At 38.1% G+C, this 21538-nt stretch overlaps 1 protein-coding gene across 1 annotated transcript; it reads left to right on the forward strand.

The window, feature by feature from the left end:
- The first annotated feature begins 640 nt into the window (after positions 1-640).
- Positions 641-9167, forward strand: NRAS (neuroblastoma RAS viral (v-ras) oncogene homolog). Its single transcript, XM_006865878.1, has 4 exons — positions 641-751; positions 4858-5036; positions 8239-8398; positions 9048-9167. The coding sequence occupies exons 1-4, from the start codon at positions 641-643 to the stop codon at positions 9165-9167; spliced, it is 570 nt and encodes a 189-aa protein (XP_006865940.1).
- The last annotated feature ends 12371 nt before the right edge of the window (positions 9168-21538 follow it).

Consider the following 21538-nt stretch of genomic DNA (forward strand, 5'->3'; position numbering starts at 1 on the left):
CGGGCGGGGCCGGAAGTGCCGCTCCCTGGTGGGGGCTGTTCATGGCGGTTCCGGGGTCTCCAGCATTTTTCCCGCTTGTGGTCCTGAATCCGGCTGACTTGGAGACAGCAGAGCTTGAGGTAAGGCTTGGGTGTGCGTGGTTTTCAACTTTTGAGCCTAGAGGCGTCTCATAGTGGGCAGGGAGCAAGCGGAATCAGTGAGTGCGGACAAAGGCCCAGAGTGGGGCTCCTTGGTTTTAAGCCCTACGTTGGGAGGTTTTTGGAGACTGCTGGCGGGCTAAGTCTGATTTGTAAAAAGTGGGGCGGCCTAAAAGGCCGCCACTAGCTGTTGCCTTGGGTTAAGAATAAAGGGGGTTTCCTTTACCATAGGTAGAGGGCGGGGCCCAAGGATTTGAAAAACAGATGAGGCTGGGGGATAGCACCAAGGACTGGAATCTAACGTTCTTGTTACCCACACCAACCTGCAGGTGTGTGTGCGTACCAGTATCACTTGAGAACCAAGTGTAGGTTCACGTGCATGTAACAGATACATTTCAGAGTCTGCTTTTAGTAACTATTGATTATTGAAAGCTTTGAAGTACAGCTGATGTGGCTCGCCACTTTCCCCTAACTGCTATTTTCCAGGTCCTTGCTGGTGTGAAATGACTGAGTACAAACTGGTGGTGGTTGGAGCAGGTGGTGTTGGGAAAAGTGCACTGACAATCCAGCTAATCCAGAACCACTTCGTAGATGAATATGATCCCACCATAGAGGTGAGGCCCAGTGGCAATCTGTTGACCCTAGCTTTCATTTTACGTCCTGCTCGTTCGTTATCAGCTAAAGAAACTGTTAAATGCCATTGAATGTGTTCGGAATCATAGTAATCTGTATAAGGTTTCCAACGAGCGGGTGGTTAACAGTCTACTGCTGATCCTGCAGCACTACACCAGAAAAAGTAGGAGAGAAAATAGTTATTTGATATACTCATTTGTTAACACAGTAGGTGTAGCTTTGTATGTTCATTTTTATTATCTGTTGAAAAATCTCTCAGAAGTATACAGTTTTTAACAGCTGAAAAATGTTTCAAATTCAGAGTTGAACGCCTTGGGGTTTTTTCTTCATATTTGACAGCTCTATCTAATAGAAACGCAGAGCTAAGTAGAAGTACTATCTGTGTGATTATATTGTAGGATTGTTGTTAAGTGCCGTCGAGTCAATTCCAACCAGTAGCGACCCTGTATAGGGTTTCCAAGGATCAGCTAGTGAGCTTGAACTGCTGACCTTGCAATTCAAATGGTTTTGCATTAACCCACCGTACCACACTAGGACTCCGTATTGCAGGGTAGAAATGAAGAATTCTGAAATCTGGCTAGTTCAAGCAGCTGAGACTGAGATGGAGTAGAAAGAATTAAGATTTGAGTTACTGTAGCTAGAACTGGAGTCCTGATGTAGTGCTGTAGGATTAACACTGGACCACCAAGTTGATGGTTCAAATTCTCCAGCCATTCCCTAACAGTAGGCATGGAGAACCTTTTTTTCTGCAAAAATGTATAACATCATTCACGAGCCATACAAAATTATCAAATTAAAAATTAGCCTGCTATATTTGGTCAAACATTTAATTCACCCATAATGTGATAGGTCATGGCTGGAACTGCAGTTAACTTTGCAGGGCCAGACCAAATGATTTTCTCCGGTGTGGTGCTGTGAGTTAATGCGCCAGGCTGCAAAGCCATTTGAACTGCAAGGTCAGCAGTTCAAGCTCACCAGCTTCTCCTCAAATCCTGTACAGGGTCACTAAGGGTTGGAACCGACTCAGAAGCACTTAACAACAACAACAGTGCAGCCTAAGAAGGAGATCTGGTAGCATAGTGGTTACAGATTGGGCTGCTAACCTCAGGTTCAGCAGTTCAAAACTACCAGCTATTTCAAGGGAGAAAGATGACATTTTCTGCTCCCATAAAGATTTATAGCATCAGAAACCCCATACAGGGTCACTATGAGTCAGAACTGACTCCACAGCACATAACCACCACCATCATACAGCCTAGGGAGTCCTGGTTGTGGCACTGTGAGTTACTGCACTGGACTTCAAAGTCGGTGGTTCAAGCTCACCAACTGCTCCTTGGAAACCCTATACAGGGTGCTATGTGTCAGAACTGACTTGACAGCACTTAACAACAACATACAGCCTAAAGGCCAGACATACCCACTCCTGTTATACAGAGTCAGTATAAGTTGGAATCGACTCGACAGCACTTCATGACAACATAACTAGAACTGGAATCCTGGTGTGCTATAGAATAAACACTGGACTGCTTGCTAACAGCAGAGTTGGTTGTTCAAATCCACCAGCCACTCCTTGAAAATGCTATACAGGGTCACTTTGAGCTAGAGTCCTAGTGTGGCACAGTATGATAAGCACTGGAGTGCATGAACAGACTCAACAGCACTTAAAACAACATACCTAGAGCTCAGGTCCTTGTGTACTATTTGTATAGTTATGCGAGCAAGTCACTTAACAACTCTGAGCCTCATTTTCCTCATCTATTATAAGTGTAGCCTACCTACTACACAAGGATGTTGTGAAAGTGGAGTCAGTTAATATGTTTAGGTTATTTGTAGATGGTTAACACTAAGCAGGAGTCCTGACATGGTACTGTAGGAAAAGCACTGGGCTGCTAACTCAACGGCTAGTTTAAACTCACCAGCCCCTCCCTTGGAATCCCTGTACAGGGTCACTGAGTCAGAAATAACTCGAGGGCACATAACACTAAACAGTTGCCGTAACCGTTCAGACTCATGGCAACCCCAGATGAAACGCGGCATAAATAATAACTTTTTCATGGGAATTCATCTTGGTTTCTGTGACTTGTAAAACCCTTCAAATAAAAGGTTTTATAATTTTATTTAATTTAAAAGTAACTAATTCTAGAGATCGTCTTACATACTTTATTTCATGATCTTATCTGCACTCTGGCCTCGCTAACACCTCCCTGCTGAGAGTTAATGCAAACAAAAACCACACTCATTGCTGTTCAAGTTGATTCTGACTCTTAGCAACTGTATTGCTGTTAAGTGCCATCAAGTTGGTTCCTACTCATAGTGACCATGTACAGGGTTTCTGAGGAGCAGCTGGTAGATTTGAACTGCTCACTTGATGGGTCACAGACCAGTGGTGATCCTACACAGCCCTATAAAACAGAGTTAAACAGACCCATTGGTTCTCCAACGCAGTAAATCTTGACGGGAGCAGACTTCCACACTTTCACCCTTGGAGCAGCTAATGGGTTCAAACCACCAACCTGTTGGTTAGCAGCCAAATACTTTAACCTATCCACTATTACAGATTGATTATAATCCTTCACCATTTCTTTTATTTTAGGCTTAAGAGCTTCAGTATCAATAGTTGTTAAGTGAGGTTGAGTCAGTACCAACTCATAGCAACCCTCTATAGAGCTTCCAAGGAGTGGCTGGTGGATTTGAACCATGACTTTTCAGTTAATTCAGTGCAATATCAAAAGTGATAAAATTTGTTGTTTATTCAATGTTAATTTGTTGTAAAGTTACCAAGTGGATTCTGACTCACAGGGATAATCCTGTATAGGGTTTCTGAAGTTTCAAATCTTTGCAGTCACAGAAAGCCTAATCTTTCTCCCATGGGGCAAGCTGGTGGGCTTGAACTGCCAACCTTGTAGTTGGCAGTCTAATGTTAATTGTACAGAGCCAGGTAGTGTAGTGGTTACGAATCGGGCTGCAAACCATGAGGTCAGAAGTTCAAAACTACCAGCTGTTCACAGGAGAAAGATGAGACTTTCTGCTCCCATAAAGATTTACAGCCTTGAAACCCTGTATAGGGTCACTGAGTTGGAACCAACTCCACGGCACATAACCACCAACAACCATATCTATGTAACCACCACCTAGATCAAAATAAGAACATTTCCATTATCCCAGAGAGTTCTCTTCATGTTCCATTTGAGCCAGTGACTCCTTTCTTCCCACTAGGAAATATTTATCTGACTACTACAGCTCTGTCTTGCTGAAATCTGTCTTTTTAATTATAATTTTGTTTATTTTTTTCATAACACAGCCATTTTTGCTTCAAGGAAGTTTTTTTCAAGTGAATTCTGTGTTGATTTGAAAGAGTAATACAAGTATAAATTAGAGTCACATCATGAAGTTAGTCATAGAGGAAAGGGCAATGGACCAGGACACTGGTCAGACTCTGTTTTGGGGCCTGACCTTTACCAAGTATGATGTTTTCTTTGAATTTCATTCCCAAAACATAAGTAGCAAAAATTTTGTGTTTAGAGCCAGTTAGAATTTTTCTTATCTGATCTATGCATGTTTTATCTTCTTAAATAATTAACTTTTTTGCTTAGAACCTTCAAAAATTTATTCTGGAATATTTCTCCAAGAAAATATGTAGTGTTAAAACTGGAAACAAAAGTTAAATGTGTATTTAGTCATAAACATAAATGACACTGTCACCAGGACGAGGTTATCGTTAGAGTTAGGGTTAAAATTTGTAAGGTAGGCTCAAAGAAGAATAGTCTAGATAATACTTAGTAAAATTCACTGTGAACTTAATCTGTAGTCTCTTCACAGAAGTAGATATCTCTTTTGAATTACCCTGTTTTGGGGGATTTTAAAAAATTTTTCCAGGAGTAGAGTTGACCATATTTTCCTTTTTGCAGACATACAGAATTTGGGGGTTTTTCCCTAGGGGGACATTAAGTGTGAATGTATATTAGCAGTTTGAGGAGTAAATCTCAGATAAACCTACATGGAGTTGCATACCAGGAATTTTGTCAGTAATACAACTTCTCTTGAGGTTTTAATAAAAAATTGAATGTCCCTCTTTCCCTGCCCCCAGGATTCATATCGAAAACAGGTGGTAATAGATGGTGAAACCTGTCTGTTGGACATACTGGATACAGCTGGACAAGAGGAGTACAGTGCCATGAGAGACCAATACATGAGGACAGGCGAAGGCTTCCTCTGTGTGTTTGCCATCAATAACAGCAAATCATTTGCAGATATTAACCTTTACAGGTACTAGGGGCATTATTTTTCTGGACAGATGATCTTTAAGTATGTTCTGAAGCTTTCTGATGAATGAGGATACCACAATGGGAAAGATACTATTTTGTTACAGGAAGAGTTCGTTGAGGTTGCTTGACATTCAAAATCAGGTTATTATTGAAAGTTGATACTGCAATTATTTTACATGATATGCTAGTGCTTGTATATGTGTTAATACATACATGAAGCTTGCTACTAGAAAAGATTAAGAACTGATGGTGCTGTAATAGAAATCACGAAGGCATTTCAGAGGGAAAACTCAAACGTTTTTCCGTAAGTGATAGAAAAGATGATGAGAAACAAATGAAAGCAGGGCAAAGAAACATAAAGGTGGTCTCTCTCATAGAACCACCACATTTCGAAGCTAGATTGGGCCACCAAAAATTCTAGTACAACAGAATTAGAAACTAGAGTTCAGAAACTGACTTGTTAACTAGGTTTTTTGAGTTGTGATTATTATTAGCGGATTCTAGACCAAACCCAGGGTACTTTGTTTCTTAGCTTAGAAATCTTTAGCAGAATAACATGAATTCTGCTTGGGATGAAATTTGACTTTGTAATTTAATAGGTTTTTGAGCAGACTATTAAATCTTTGTGCCTTCATTTCCTTATTTGTAATGTACAGCTTATAACACTTAACCTTATAAAGATTGTAAATATTAAATGAATTAATATGTATGTAAATCACCAGTCCTTGGAGAAGGCTACCATGTTTGGTAAAGTGGAGGGTCAGAGAAAAAGAGGAAGACACACACACACAACGAGATGGATTGGCACAGTGGTAGCAGCAATGGTTTCAAACATAGCAATGATTGTCAGGTTGGCACAGGACTGGACAGTGTTTCTTTCTGTTATGCATAGGGTTACTATGAGTCAGTACGGACCTGATAGCACCTAACAATAACAACATGTAAATCACTCTAAACATTACTCTTCAAATAGTAAATGCTATGTGAATGTTCTGCCTCCAGCTTTGTCACCTGACATTTTGTCCATCCATATGAAGATGTCTACTCACAGAAAGTAACTGGCCCCAAACTGAATTCAGTGTTGCTCCCCTAAACCTACTCCATTTTCCATTTTCTTGTTCTACAAATAATAGTAATACCTAATAAATTGACAAACACCCAACAAATATTCATTGAATTGAACTCTTGGAAGTCATTTTTCTTCTTCCTTACAAGGCATTATTCACGTTTATTTTTATTTGTTGTTGTTGTTCTCTACCTTTGAGGCACTCTGACTCATAGCAGCCCTGTATAGGTTTTCCGAGAACAAAAAGCTGTGGATCAAGGGGGGAAAAAAAGCTGTGGTTCACAGTCTAGTGCTTATTAAACTACAAAGTCACAACGCTCCCCTTTTTTACCATACCTCAAACCACAGGTGATTTTAAAGCATCTAGTAAAAATATATGAAATTAGAAGGTAAATTTAGTTAAAAACAAGTTTAATAAGTGAAGAGAAAAAAATTTTTTAAAGGAAACAGCTTTTTTGTTAAGTGCCGTTAACTCTGTTCTGACGAGCGACCCTGTATAGGGTTTTTGAGGAGCAGCTGGTGGGTTTAAACCACCGACCCTGCGGCTTATTCTAATGGATCATTAAGGAAGGGTGTTTGATATAAAGGATAATAGTTCCCTAACAATGACATGATTCAAGTTCATTGGGCTCTCTTACAGTATCCCTTAACATAGCTTGCTACCATCATACCAAAGTGCAGTTTTGAAGATGGCCATTGTAATGCACTTCATTTATGTGACTGTGTATGTAATCCTTAGTTAGAGTTGAACTGTGTGCTGTGCAGTACAGTGGCAGCAAACCATATGTTGCTATTTAAATTTATTTAAATTTAAAAACCAATTCCAAGTGCTCAGGTGACAAAAAACTACCGTATTGGACAGCACAGATCTAGAATGTTTCAGTTGCACAGAGCCATTCTAGAGAATGTGGATATGCTCTTGTGACTTACGTGTCATCAAAGAGGGTGTTGGAACAGTTGGGAATTCCAGATGCATCAGTCCTCTTTTAAATAGAACCATTCTAATTAAAATTTTGTATCTTGGACTTCGAACTATAATTTCATTTGAAGAAAATGTTGAATGCCACCCTTCTAGAGAAGTGGATAAGGAAACTCTGATAGCTTAGTGGTTACGAGTTGGACTGCTAATCTCAAGGTTCAGCTATTTGAACTACCAGCGGTTCCACGGGAGAAAGATGAGGCTTTCTGCTCCCATAAAGATTTACAGCCTCAGAAATTTTATACAGGGTCTCTATGAGTCGGAACCAACTCCACGGCACATAACCACTACCACCACCACCACTACCAGTGAAGTGGGTAGACTGTTTCTATTAAATACTGTTACTCATTCTAAGGAGTCCTGGTGTGGTGTTGTGGGTTAATGCGCCAGACTGCAAAGCCGTTTGAACTGCAAGGTCGGTGGTTCAAGCTCACCAGCTGCTCCTTGGAAACCCTATACAGGGTCGCTATGGGTCGGAATAGACTTGATGGCACTTAACAACAACAACTCATTTAAAGGAAACCTCAGTAAGTTATATAGAAACAGTGAGCATTTAGAGTTTTTACTTCTAAAACTTTAAAGAGCAATTTGGCAGTTAAATCAAGAGTAAATTTTCTTTTTTTTCTAAACAATTAGCCAGACTTGTATAGAATAGCCATCTACTTCCACTTGGCTTTTTTATGTCTGTTGCATCAAATCTAAATCTCCTTAGCTTACAAGATCTTTTATAACTCATGTTGTTGTTAAGTGCCCTCAAGTCAGTTTTGACTCATAGCGACCCTATATAGGGTTTCTGAGGAATGACTGGTGAGTTTGAACAGCTGACCTTGTAGTTCAGTGCGTGTCCTACAGTGCCACACACACCAGGACTTCTTTATAATTTTTGTTAAGTGCCATGGAGTTGGTTCCGACCCATAGCGACCCTGTATAGCGGTTTTAAGAAGTGGCTGGTGGGTTTGAACTGCCGACCTTGTGGTTTAAACTTAACCTTGCAGTCCAGTGCATTATCCTGCAGCACACCAGGACTCCTAATTATTATAACTAATAGGAAAAGTAAAATTCAATTATTGAAACTAACAGGGTTACCCTGTTGCTTTAACTGTTCATCCTTCCTGAAAGTTTAATTGTTCTTAATTCCTGATAACATTGCTTTTTTAGGGAACAGATTAAACGAGTAAAAGACTCAGATGATGTACCTATGGTGCTGGTAGGAAACAAATGTGATTTACCAACAAGGACAGTTGACACAAAACAAGCGCATGAACTGGCCAAGAGTTATGGGATTCCATTCATTGAAACCTCAGCGAAGACCAGACAGGTATCTTTCAGCATCTGGGCAAGGGTTTGTTAAGGCAGAAAAAGGTTGATGGTTTGATTCTGTTAGAAATATGACCCACATTCTGTTCTTAAGGATTTTTAATAATATTATACGTTACTTTAAGCTTGAAATGAAATTTGTTGTTATGGTGTGGCATTTTTACTTCCACATTAATAGACATACATATTTCTACCAAGAAGAACCTTGTTAAAAACATTAGTCCTTTCTCCACCAACTCTTAACATCAGTTACCATTTACAGCGTAAGCCTTCCTAAAATGGAATCGTTGGATCTCATAATTCTTGTGTTCCACATTACTCTTTTTCCTTTGCATGATTTTTTTTTTTTTTTTTGGGGGGGGGGGCACTATATGCCATTTGTATATTATTACATTAATAACTTTGGTAGGATGCTGAAATAGTGTTCTCTTCTTCAGTTACCCCATTTTAGCAGCTAAAGTTTTTTAGAGGCAGTGAGCTTTTCGAGTTCCTATTAATTTAATAGCTTAAAATTTTTATTAAATTCGTGATAGGAATTTAGAATCCATATGAAGAATAAATGAGAGAACTTACAACTCAGATTGTGTCAGTTGAGCTGTCTTTATTATTTTCTATTACTTACGCTTTTTCTTTCATTTTTTCTTTTATAGGGCGTTGAAGATGCCTTTTACACACTGGTAAGAGAAATACGTCAGTACCGAATGAAAAAACTCAACAGCAGTGATGATGGAACTCAAGGTTGTTTGGGGTTGCCATGTGTGGTGATGTAACAAGGTACAAGCATTTTGATCTCTTGACATGATGATACTCCTATTTGTTGTTGTTAAGTGCTATTGAGCTGGCTTCAACTCATAGTGACCCTGTTTAGGGTTTCTAAGGAGTGGCTGGTGGGTTATCTTCTCACTTAAAACTATAAAATATTTTTCTTAATTGCACACTCTAAGAGTAATGAGGTCTGAGCTGTTTTTAAAGCATATATTTATTCTACAGATATTGATAAAGTTCTATCATCAGAAAAGAGCCACTTTTAAGGTAGGACATGTTCGAAAATACATTATTCTGTTTGAGTTTTTTTGTTTGTTTGTTTGAACTTGTCTTTCATATACTCCCTGTGTGCCACTTAAATGAATTCTTTCTTTCTTTCAGCTGCACTGACATCTGGTCCTGACTTCCTTGGAGGAGCAGTATTCCCATTGCTGTCTTTAGTCTCACGGAGAAGCTCCTCTACTTCCCAATTCTCAGTATATCAGTTAAATATTCTCATTTTGAGAAGTTCTCAGAAGACTACCTCCTCACATGTTTGTCTGACCAGAGAAATGAACCTCTTATTACTGCCTAGTGTTTTTTCTCCCTGGATTCTCTCCCCTCACACACATACACCTCTGTCATCCCTGGTTTTTCATCTGAAAAGAAAATCATGCTCTGAAACAGGGAACCAAACTAGACATGAAATTCTATTGAAAACAGTGTCTTGAGCTCTAAAGTAGCAACTGCTGGTGATTTTTTTTTTTTTTTTTTTTTAACTGTTGAACTTGGAATTATGTTGGTTTTTGGCGAAATGTCATAAATTACTATTTGCAGAGAATATAGTTAATGTTGCTATTTGGTTTGTTTGTAGTGACATTGGCTGCATTCTATAAACTGGCATCTGCTCTGTATTCATAAATACACAAAAATGAATATTGACCTTTGAGCCTATCCTCGTCTTCTCGACTCTCATGTAATTACATCCAGCTCTCATGATGAAGTGCCTTTTTCCTAGAATTGGTTTGTTGACTTACTTTAAAAACACTTCAGTGATCTCAAAAACCATTACATATGGAAATGAATATGTGAGAGAAGTCTGTGCTCTCTCTTACTTTTGAGGAAAAGATACACCTGTGTAATAGCAGATGTCATTTCTTACATGGATCAGGTTGGTTTTCCAGAGATCTATTTTTGGGTTCTTTTAAGGAGAAAGATGAAACTGGAACTAGTTATAAATAATTTCACTCAGTTTTTACCTAATCTTTACATTTTACGTTGCTACCTAGAAAAAAATATGTGATTTGTTTCCTGTAGCTTATTGATAATCTAATATCCAGTAAACTTCCACTTACATTCAAATTTGGATCACATGAAACAACTCTACATTTGTAGGTATTCAAATATAAAAATTTATGTTTAATAGCTATAATCAGTAATTTTGAAGCCTCAAATACAGTATATTGATAGACATACTACATCTTCATTGTATATTGTGATATCTTAGCTATGTATATAATTATTACCCTCAGTCCTTTCTTACACAGTCTCCTGCCCCTCAGGCCATAGCAGTGGGGACTTGATTAATTGGTTGGGCAAGTCTGGTGCTAACAGACCAGGGTCACAGTTTCAAAACTTGAATGAACCAGTTAACATCACACAGAGTGAAATTCTTTCACATTTGCACATGGCACTAATGACTCCAGCTAGTGGTTTTGCCAGTTGCATGATGTTGGCCCTGCAAGGCGAAAGGTCACTTAGCACCTGTCTTCCACCATGTCTGAAGAATCTTCGTGTTCTATGGAGGGTCAGTTTACTAGTGTTTATAAAGAAAGTATTTTGCCTGTTTTTTTAACTTCTTGAGACTAAATTAAGCCAATATGTTTTCTCATTAAATATGTTGAGAATAAAAAACTAAAGTTTTTCCTTTATACTTAGCATTTTTTCAAAGATTTAAGACAGGATTAAAAAAAAAAAAAAAAAAATTCTATGCATACCAGATAACCAGAGCTGATGTGTTTGTTCAAGACAGAAGCATTTTAAAATTGAAATGGCAGTTTGAAAAAGAAATATAAAATATAGTTCATTATTAGTTATAAGAATTTAGAAGCTTGGTTTTTGCCTTTGCAGATAATACCCTGGTAATTCTAATTAAAAATACAATTGAATAACTTTGATAAAATAATAATTGCAAAATGGTCACTTTGTGTTCTGGTCTTCCAATGTCTAAATACTTACTGAGATCCGCCATCTTCTGGTATGAATTCTCATTTGTTAGGCAAACTCCATGTTACATTGAAAGGAATTCAGGAGGGCAGCAACTATCCCAGGCCCACATAAACCCAGAAACGTGTGCTCCGAAGTGTGAATTCAGGACCTCTCCCAGTACTGTCATCACCTGGCAGTGAGCTCTCCCACTGCATTGTCTCTCTTCCTGTGGAGCACTGCTCTAATATTTCTGAGGCTAGGTTGAGGTCTTAGCACCTCAACCTGTCATAATTTCCTAGAATGTATTTAAGTGTGATTGGCAGCCTGACTCTTCCTAAAAAGTCTATGAAATGTAATGTTACATTAAGTAGAAGAGATATAGTTATTCATCTCAGGCTCTTGTGCCCATAGCCCTCCTATTTACCTGTGGTTTTCTTGAGTACATTTTAAGCGCAGAAGTATCAAGATGGCGCTAAAATTGAGGCATGGAAATGTGCTTTTATTCACTTAGGAAGTTATGCTTAGGTGTGAGTTTTGGTACAATAGGATGACAAACTTGCAGTTTGGGTGGGTTTTTTTTAAGCTGGATAACTTCCGTTAGCGTGGTATATAAAAAGTTTGCTTTTTAGAATATGTTGGTAAGCGCTGAAAATAATTGTAAGTTACCTCAAAATCTGAAAGCATATTTCCCCAAGTTAAGTGCCTGGCCAGCTGTCATACATTATATATTCATGTTTGTTTATATTTGTTAAATGTTGCAAATTTAAGAGTGAAAGTAAATGCTCTTTTCTAAAGACTACCATGTATATAATCTGTTGAAGTGCTCAAACAGCTTACTATATAGACTGTTACTATCAAATCTCTTGCTTAATATGTAACACTTTAGGATTGTACTAGTAATATTAGCCACAATTTTATTTGAATGGACCCCATCCTTTAAAGTGCTGTGAATTTTTTTGTTGTTTTGACTTGAAAACAAAGCAGACAAACACTTTTAAAAGGTATTTTCCCTCAGTCTAGAATTTGTAAATCATAATTTTGCATTACAATTACCGTTATAAACTCTTAAACTGGCAGCTACAACCCCCCCCCCCCATTCACGCACATACACGCGCACACACATACCCCCCAAAAAAGGTGCATTCTGCTTCTTATAATTCCTCTCTGGTAACAGATTACAAGAAGCAAGGATAATTAATTAGGGAAAATATTTTATTTGGGTGGTTTCTATAAATAAAAGAATATAATTTTTGTACATTATTTTCATCCTTAGTTTCTTTCAGCAGTCTAACATGCTATAAAATTACTTAAAAGATATTTGCTCTCTATGAGAATTGTTTTAAAAGTGTTCTCTTTTTCAGAGTAGTTGGAGATATAGTTCAAAATATAACTGGTTATTTTAAGAAACCTGAGTACTGACCTAAGAAGCAATGGTGAACTCTTGTGAAAGCGGGGGAGGGTCTTGGAAATTTCTGTCATCAAGTGTAGATAAATATGATCGGTTGTCCAATTCTGCTGTTTAAATGGGAACTTGGGCATTCTCTACTCTATTTTGATTATTTTATTGTAAATTAATCCATCCTAATTTTTTAAATTTGGTTAAATATTTTTCTTGTTAAATAATTAATAAAAACTGGAAGTTCTTTGCTTAGTCATAATTCTTTACTGAAGTGCCTTTATTGACAGCTGTTATTAATTTCAGACTTTTAAATGTGATATTTTAACAAAATTGGAGAAACTGAGTTCCTCATTTTACCTCATAAAATATGTAAAAGCCTAATATATTACTTTGGGAGTGATTAGTGAGTCATAGGTAACTGTCAGATTCCTATACATTGATGTGATGCACTTAAAATTTAATTGGAAATTTGTTCTGGTTTTGTGTTAATGAATGACTTATCAATCTTAGTATAGTTACAGAAGCATTGGGTAGAAGCCAGAGAACCCAAATTCCAACTAAAAGTTTACTTCTCTGGTCCACATAAGGGAGTTGAATCTGAATGTCTCAGGTTTCCTGACCCTAATTATAGTTCCAACTTTTTTTGTGGGATTTGAGTGAGCATCTGCAGAGCATAGTGGTTTTGCATAACAATATACACACCATGTGGGACATTGATTGCAATTCTTACAATGCACTCTTCTTCCTGTGTTTCTTCATTCCATTTGTCCTTTCCAATCCCTTCCTGCTTTTTGAACTTTACCCCTGAGCAAATGCTACCCTTTGGATCTCAGTATGGTTGACTGAAGAGACCTTATTTTATTCAGACAAAATGAAGTCAAGTGTATTACTAAGAAAAGTTGTTTGCAGCCATCCACTGAGCACAGAAGCATGTTTAAATGTGTTTTGTTTGAATAAACACATACATATACGAACTGAAATTGACTTCACACTTGTAGTTGATTAACCCACTGGTGTGGGTGTTGGGAGTGTGTGAAGGAATGACATTCAACCTAAAATAATGAGTTGAGTGTCTTCTCAACTAGTACAAATACAATTTACCATTAACTTGTAGAAGTCACATAAACGAAACTAAGATACATCACTTGAAACATTTAAAGTACTATTAAGTGTTTTTAAACAGAGGCAACTACATGCTGGACAGTTGGAATTGAACAGTTACCTAATAGAGTCTGTAGATGTCAGAGGCCGCTAAGGAGGTAATATTAAAGTTGGCATTATTGGCAATTTCTGAAAGCTTGTGAGAGTAGAATGTGTAGTTTATGTGATACATCTGAAAGATAATGTGCACATTATTTTTTAAACATTTTTGTGTAAATTCGTTTTCCACATATATAATTGAGACCCTATGCTCCTTATTATATTAATGCTTCTTTATTCATGCATTGATGTCTGTCTGCCTATGACTTTAAGAAACTGAACATTTGGCATATGAGCTCAAATTACCAAGATTTATGCCCCGTCAATCTACCAGTTCTGTAGCAGCTGCTCCTCAGAAACCCTATACAGGGTCACTATGAGTCAGAATGTACTGGATGGCACTTAACAATAATCAAGCATCTACTATGTGAGTGGGCACTGAATTGTTCGGGGAATACAGAGGACCAAACAGAAATGGGTTCCTGCCTGCCTTAGTATATTCTGTTGGGGAGGAATCTCTATAGCAAAAACTTCTCTGTTGAAATTTGCTGAGTACTGCAAAGAAGGACAAGTGACTGTGAAACACAATTTACTTAATTTCAATGTTCCAACTACAGCCCTCTTGACACTGCTCACGTCTGCTGCCAGCCCTGATTGATCATTGAATATTCAGGCTACATGAGAGGCACTAGATTGTTATCTCATCAACACTTGGGCCTCTTCTCAATGAAGTCAAGGGTCCATGGAAACAGTTTATTCCTTCACAATTTCAAAATGTTCTTAAGTCTTCACTTTTAGCCGGCAGGGTTGTGTCATCTGCAGATTGCAGGTTGTTAATGCCAGAATATAATATAATCCAGTTTCTCATATTATTTTCTCAGTATACAGATTGAGTAAGTATGGTGGAAGAATATATAGCCCTGGAACACACCTTTCTTGATTCTAAACCATTCAGAATTCCATTCTGTTCCTACGACAACTCTAAGTATAAGTTCCTTATAAGCATACGTAAGTGTTCTGGAGTACCCATTCTTCACAATGTTACCCATAGCTTGTCATAATCCACACAGTCAAATGTCTGCATAGTCAATAAAGCACAAGTAAGCATCTTTTTGGTGCTGCTGCTTTTGACCAAGATCCATCTGATGTCAGCAATAATAGGTTTTATTCTAGGTTCTCATCTGGGCTTGAACCTCTGGTAGTTCCCTGTCAATGTACTATTGCAACCATTTTAAAATTATCTTTAGCAAAATTTTACTTACAAGTGATATTAATGATATTGTTCAGTGATTTCCATATTCCATTGGGTCACCTCTCTTTGAAATGGGCACATATATGGATCTCTTCCAATCATTTGGGCCTACCAAATTTCTTAGCTTAGATGAGTGAGCACCTCCAGTGTTGCATTGGTTGGTTGGAAAGTTTCCATTTGTTTACCGTCAATTCCTGCAGCCTTGTTCTTTGCCAATATCTTTAGTGCACCTTGGACTTCTTCCTTTATACCATTACATCTTGATCCTATATAATACTCTTGAAATGGTTGACTATTGACCATTTTGGATACAGTGACTGTTCCTTCCATCTACTTCTGATGCTTTCTGTGTCATTCAGTATTTTGCCTATAGAATCCTTTAGTTTCAAGTCAAGGCTGTTCTTCCCTTTTTGTTTCCTAACTCTTCAGATCTTTGCACATTTCATATAATTGTCTTCTCGAGTTATCCTTTGCAGTTTTCTGTTCAGCCTGTTTATTTCCTCATTTTTTTCCCATTCACTTTAGCATCTCTACACTGGAGAGCAAGTTTCAGTATCTCTTTTGACATCAACTTTGATCTTTTCTTTCATTCCTGTCTTTTTAATGACCTTTTGCTTTCTCCCTGTATGATGCTCTTGATGTCATCCCATAGCTCTTCTAGTCTTTGGCCACTTGTGTCTAATGCACCATATTTGTTCGTTATATGGTTTCTAAATTCATGTGGGATATGTTAAAGGTCAAGGAGCTCTGGTAGCGTAGTGGTTGCGAACTGCAGTGTAATCAATTTGAAACTACCAGCTGTTCCGTGGGAGAAATATGAGGGTTTCTGCTCCCATAAAGTTTTGCAGCCTCAGAAACCCTGTTGTATAGTGTCGATATGAGTCAGAACCGACTCCATGGCACATAACAACAACGTTAAAGATCATATTTTGGCTCCTGTGGACTTCTTTTAATTTTCTTCAGCTTCCACCTGAACTTGGATATGAACAATTGATGGTCTGTACTACAGTCTGCCCTTGCCTTGTTTTGGCTTATGATTTTCCACCGTCTCTCCTAGTGAGGTAGTCAATTTGATTCCTATGTATTCCATCTGATGAGGTCCATGTGTATAATCACTTTTTATGTTGTTTTAAAAAGTTATTTGTAATGAATAAGTCATGGATTTGCACAGTTCTTATGTGATCTTTAGCATCATTTCTATGATGCTATTTTCCAACAGCTGACGTTCCTCTTTGTTTCCAACCTTCGCATTCCAATCACCAGTAACTATCAATACAGCTTAATTGCATGTGTGATCAATTTCAGACAGAAAAAGTTGGTAGAATTTTTCAGTTTCATCATCAATGGCTTTTGTGGTTGGTGCATAAATTTGAATAATAGTGGTATATTAACTGGTCTTTGTAGACATGGATATTTTAGGATGGATCTTGCTTTTTTTTTTTTTCTTGATTCTGAATGCTATGCCATCCTATTTGTCATTCCTAGCATAGTAAACCTTATGATTGTCAGATTCAAAATGGCCAATTCTAGTCCATTTCAGCTCATTAATGCCTATTGTTGTTGTTGTTAAGTGCCTTCGAGTCGATCCCGACCCATAGCAACCTGTATAGGGTTTCTGAGGAGTAGCTTGTGAGCTTGAACTGCCGGCTTTGTAGTTCAAATGACTTTGCAGTCTGGTGCATTAACGCATAGTGCCACACCAAGTTATTGTTATTGTTATCGCCATCAAATTGGTTCCGAATCATATTGACCCTGTATAGGGTTTCAGAGGAGCTGCAGGTGTGTTTGAACTGCTGACCTCGTGGTTAGAGGTCCAGTGCTTATCCTACAGCACCACACCAGGACTCCCACAATACTGATATTTATGCATTCCATATCATTTTTGACAATTTGCAATGTTACTAGATTCATTCTTCATACAGTCCATGTTCCAGTTATTAATGGATGTTTGCAGCTGTTTCTCCTCATTTTGAGTTGTGCCCCATCAGCAAATGAAGGTTCAGAAAGTTTTAAGGTTTTTGTAGCTAAACATTTCAAAAGTAATCTGCCTCTTCTTCCTAGTCTGTCTTAGTCTGGAAGCTCCACTAAAATGAAGCCTGTTTACCAGGGGTTATGGTCCAATTCATAGTGACCCCTATATAGGGTTTCCAAGGAGCGGCTAGTGAGTTTGAACTGCAGATCTTGTAGTTACCTGTCCAGTGCTTATCAAACAGCATCACACCAGGATTCCAATCCCACATCTACTACTTAGCTGTGTAACCTTGAGCAAGGCAGCCTTTCTGTACATTTTAAGTGTAAAACGAAGGCAATACTAATTCCTCAATTGATTACTGTGTAAACTTAAAAAGGACAAGTATTTTATATAAGACCAATACTGTAAAAAGAGAGAAATGGAGTGTATCTGCTTTGTAAACATCCAATTCACAATTTTAAAGTTAAAAAAAAAAAAAATTCTTGTGAAAATTAAATGAGTTACCATGTGTAAAAGAACTTAGAACACTGCTTAGCACTGTTGTTGTTGAATGGAGCCCACAGCATTCCTCCACCCTTTTCCCTCTAACAGAACCCAGTTCACTGTTGCTTTCAGATTGTTTTGTTAAAAACAAGTTGCTGAGAGTGTGTGGGGGAAGATAGAGTCCCCACTGAATAATTTTCAGCTTGTCTAGATGGGCCTGGTAAAAAGAGATGGGGATAAGATTCTTATGATTCAGTAGTGAGTAATTGTTATCATGACTAATTGCAACTGTCACAATTGTAAAAGTAGAAGTTTTGTAACAAAAACTGGGGAGTAGTTAATCTTACAATCTAAAACAGAGGATCCTAGAACCATCAAAGGAGAAGAGCACAAGCAGAATGCGGGACCCTACCCAGAGAAGCAGTGACACCAGAAATGTAGGCAGAGATGGGAACATGGAGAGAGGGAATAGCTGCGGACTCTAGATTCATGGAAAGAGAGGGACTAAGAGCTGGTGGCCAGAAGTTAGACTTGCAGAATGTGCCCTTTGGTGGTGTACATTATTATATGCGTGAGTGTTTAAAAAAAAAAGGCTAAAATGAATAGAGAGAAATACTGTTAACTGATGGTACATGGAGGGGATTATAATCATTGTAATGAAACAAAGTATATGATTTGTTGAATGTGAAACTGATGATTTGCCCTTTCACAATAAAAACTTACACAATTCACAATAAAACTTAAAAAAAAAAAAAAGGAACTGGGGGAGGGACTATCTGGAGACAGGACTAAAAGTCTGTGAGCTGGTCATGCCGCACTTCAGTCCGCGTCTTCTGGCTCTGATGTCCAATTTTCCAAAATCAAGTAAACAAACATCACTCTCACTAACATTAAAAAAAAAAAAAAAAGCAAACTGCTGAGTTTCAGTTCAATTCAAAGGCAGGAAATAGTTTATCTCATTGAAAAGGATGAGTCTTGTATATTTTACTTCGTCTTTTTTAGGCTTGTGTGAGAAATTATTAGTGACAGAAAAATGAGGCTGAATGCATCAAAATAGCATATAATTCCTCACCATTCCACAGGTTTGGATTTGCTCCAGACCACCAAACCACATTCCTTAAGTATAAGGTAACTTATACAACTCTTAAAAGGTAACAAAAATAGTCGTCGTAGATGATAGCTAAAAGGTTGTGTTCCTAAACAGGAAGTTGTACAGAACTCAGAACAGTTCCTATTCAAGCCATGTAAAAAAAGGATTAAGTAGACTAGACAGTTCACTACTGGTAATTAAGCCCTCTAGAACCCTTTAGTATGTATGCTGTGGTTTCTGGACCGCAAGTCACCATGGGCTTTGTGGGGCATAAGGTGAAGAACAGGTTGGAAAGGGGTGGGAGTTCCCAGCAAGTTTCTCAACAGGGAGGAAGAGCTACCACAGCAGAATGGAAAGAAGGATTTTCTGGAACCAAGCAGCAATGATCTCATGTGCACAGTTCATTCCTGTAAAGTGTCTGTCATCTGCTTCCTGTATAGCCTCCGGTTCCAGGTATCTCCCCCTCAGTGAAATACAAGAACTCTTCAGTTTAAAATAAGATATGCTCCAAAAGAACATTTATAAATTTGTTGCTTAAAAGTCAGAATGTTTCTGTATTGGAATAATGTTCTATACCATGGTCAGGTTTCCAGGTGTGCCCCTCAAATCCAGGTCCATCATAATAGCTGAAGTATTGCATGCTAACAATTTTTCAAAGCAAAAATACTTCTGTTTTACTAAAAACTTAAAAAATAGAATTACATGAAACTCTAAGGTTGCTCTGAATCAGAATCAATTAGGTGGCAGTGGTTATGGGTTTATCTTATATGTTGTTGTTAAGTGCCGTGGAGTCAGTTTTGACCCATAGTGACCCTGTACAGGGTTTCTGAGGCTGTAAATCTTTACGGGAGCAGAAAGCCTCATTTTTCTCCCATGGAGCAGCTGGTAGTTTTGAACTGCTGACCTTGCGGTTTGCAGCCAATTCGTAACCACCATGCTACCAGAGCTCCTTTTATCTTATATACTGGTTCTTAAAAGCATGCTTAGTTAGAGAAAGATGATGAGTAGATTAGAGACTTGTCCCATTGAAGGAAATTTCTGGGTGTTTACACTTCAGGGATATTTGTTTTGTTTTACTTTAAATTCAGGACTTTGTTTTGCTGTTTTCTTATAATAGAAATCATTATCATGGGAGAGAAGGCAAATAAGTCACAAGTGAAATCACTACCATCACACTACTCAGATAACTACTTAGGCTGTTTTCAACACCCATGTTGTTAAATGTCATCGAGTCAGTTCTCCCTCTGTAGGATTTCCAAGGAGCAATTAGTGGGTTTGAACCAATGACCTGGGTTCACAGTCCAGTGCTGAAGCTATAGTGCCACACCAGGAGTCCCATATATATGTGTGTGTGTGAAAGAGTGCGGTGGCTCTGTAATAAGCACTGGACTGTGAATCACAAGGTCTGTGGTATGAGCCCGCCAGCTGCTCCACAGGAGCAAGATGAGGCTTTCTGTTCCCACAAAGATTAAAGCCTCAGAAACCCTATACAGGGTTGCTATGAGTTGGAATGACTGGTGGCACTTAACATATATATATATATATATACCATTTGATTTCATAAAATTTCATTAATATCCATTTATAGGATCATGTAATGACTACCTAGTGTTAATTTTATGATTATGTCAATCTATTGTAGTCCTGTAAATTGTTTCTAGTTTTTGGTTGTGCTGTTAAGTACCTTGGTGGTGGTTACGTGCTGTGGAGTAGGTTCCCACTCGTAGCGACCCTGCACAGGGTTTCCGAGGCTGTAAATCTTTACGGCACAGTCCAGCGCATTAACCCACGGCACCACACTGAGAACTGTGGTGCTGTACAATTAGCATTCTTGAAATTGCATCTTAGAAGTGCTCATATAATCATTTCCTAAGATAAAGTTATGAAAACGATCTTGTTGGGTCAAAAGATAAGTACATTTTGAAGAATTTAATAAGGAGCTCTGGTAACGCAGTGGTTACGAATCGGGCTGCTAACCTTAAGGTGGGCAGTTCGAAACTACCAGCCGTTCCGTGGGAGAAAGATGAGGCTTTCTGCTCCCTTAAAGAAACCCTATGCAGGGTTACTATAAGTCATGGTACTTAACAACTACAACAACAACAAGATTTTAATAAATTGTTAAAGTGATGTGGAGTCGGTTCTAATTCATAGTGACCCTGTATAGGGTTTCCATGGAACGACTGGAGGATTTAAACTAACAACCTTGTGGTTAGCAGTCCAGTGCTTATTCTACATACTGCCAAATTTCCTCCTAGACTAAAATCCTACACTTCCACTACCCGCATATACAGGGAAGAGTGCTTACTTCCTCATATACTGAACAATAATTATTAGCAAGAAATGGGTTCTTTTTAATATTTAAGTTCACATGAAATTGTATTGGTATTAAGTGCCTTGGAGTCTGTTCTGACTCATCCCAACCTTGTATAGGGTTTCCTAGGAGCAGCTAGTGGGTTTGAACTGCCAATCTTGTGAATAAATATTAAAAAGAATATTTATCAAAAGTAAAAATGGAAAACCATAATTCTTTTTAAAATGCTAAACATTAGAATATATTGACGTTTAAAAAATTAGTATAGTCATTCATATATTTCTACCCTGCATCAGGTATAATACCCAAAAGGGACAACAACCTCCTAAGATTCTGCACTTCCTTTGCTACTTAAATCTACCAATTTTTTTCTGCATATCTCTGCATGATTGTTGTTGTTGTCAGGTGCCATCGAGTCGGAACCGACTCATAGTGACCCCATGCACAGCAGAACGAAACAATGTCCGATCCTGGGCCAACCT

Source organism: Chrysochloris asiatica, unplaced genomic scaffold (genome assembly GCF_000296735.1).
Source record: "Chrysochloris asiatica unplaced genomic scaffold, ChrAsi1.0 scaffold00085, whole genome shotgun sequence".
Lineage (NCBI taxonomy): Eukaryota > Metazoa > Chordata > Mammalia > Afrosoricida > Chrysochloridae > Chrysochloris > Chrysochloris asiatica.

Coding starts and splice junctions, on each gene's coding strand:
- NRAS (XM_006865878.1), top strand. CDS start 641: ATGACTGAGTACAAACTGGTGGTGGTTGGAGCAGGTGGTGTTGGGAAA. Junction 5,037..8,238: donor GCAGATATTAACCTTTACAG/GTACTAGGGGCA, acceptor TTGCTTTTTTAG/GGAACAGATTAAACGAGTAA. Junction 8,399..9,047: donor CCTCAGCGAAGACCAGACAG/GTATCTTTCAGC, acceptor TTTCTTTTATAG/GGCGTTGAAGATGCCTTTTA.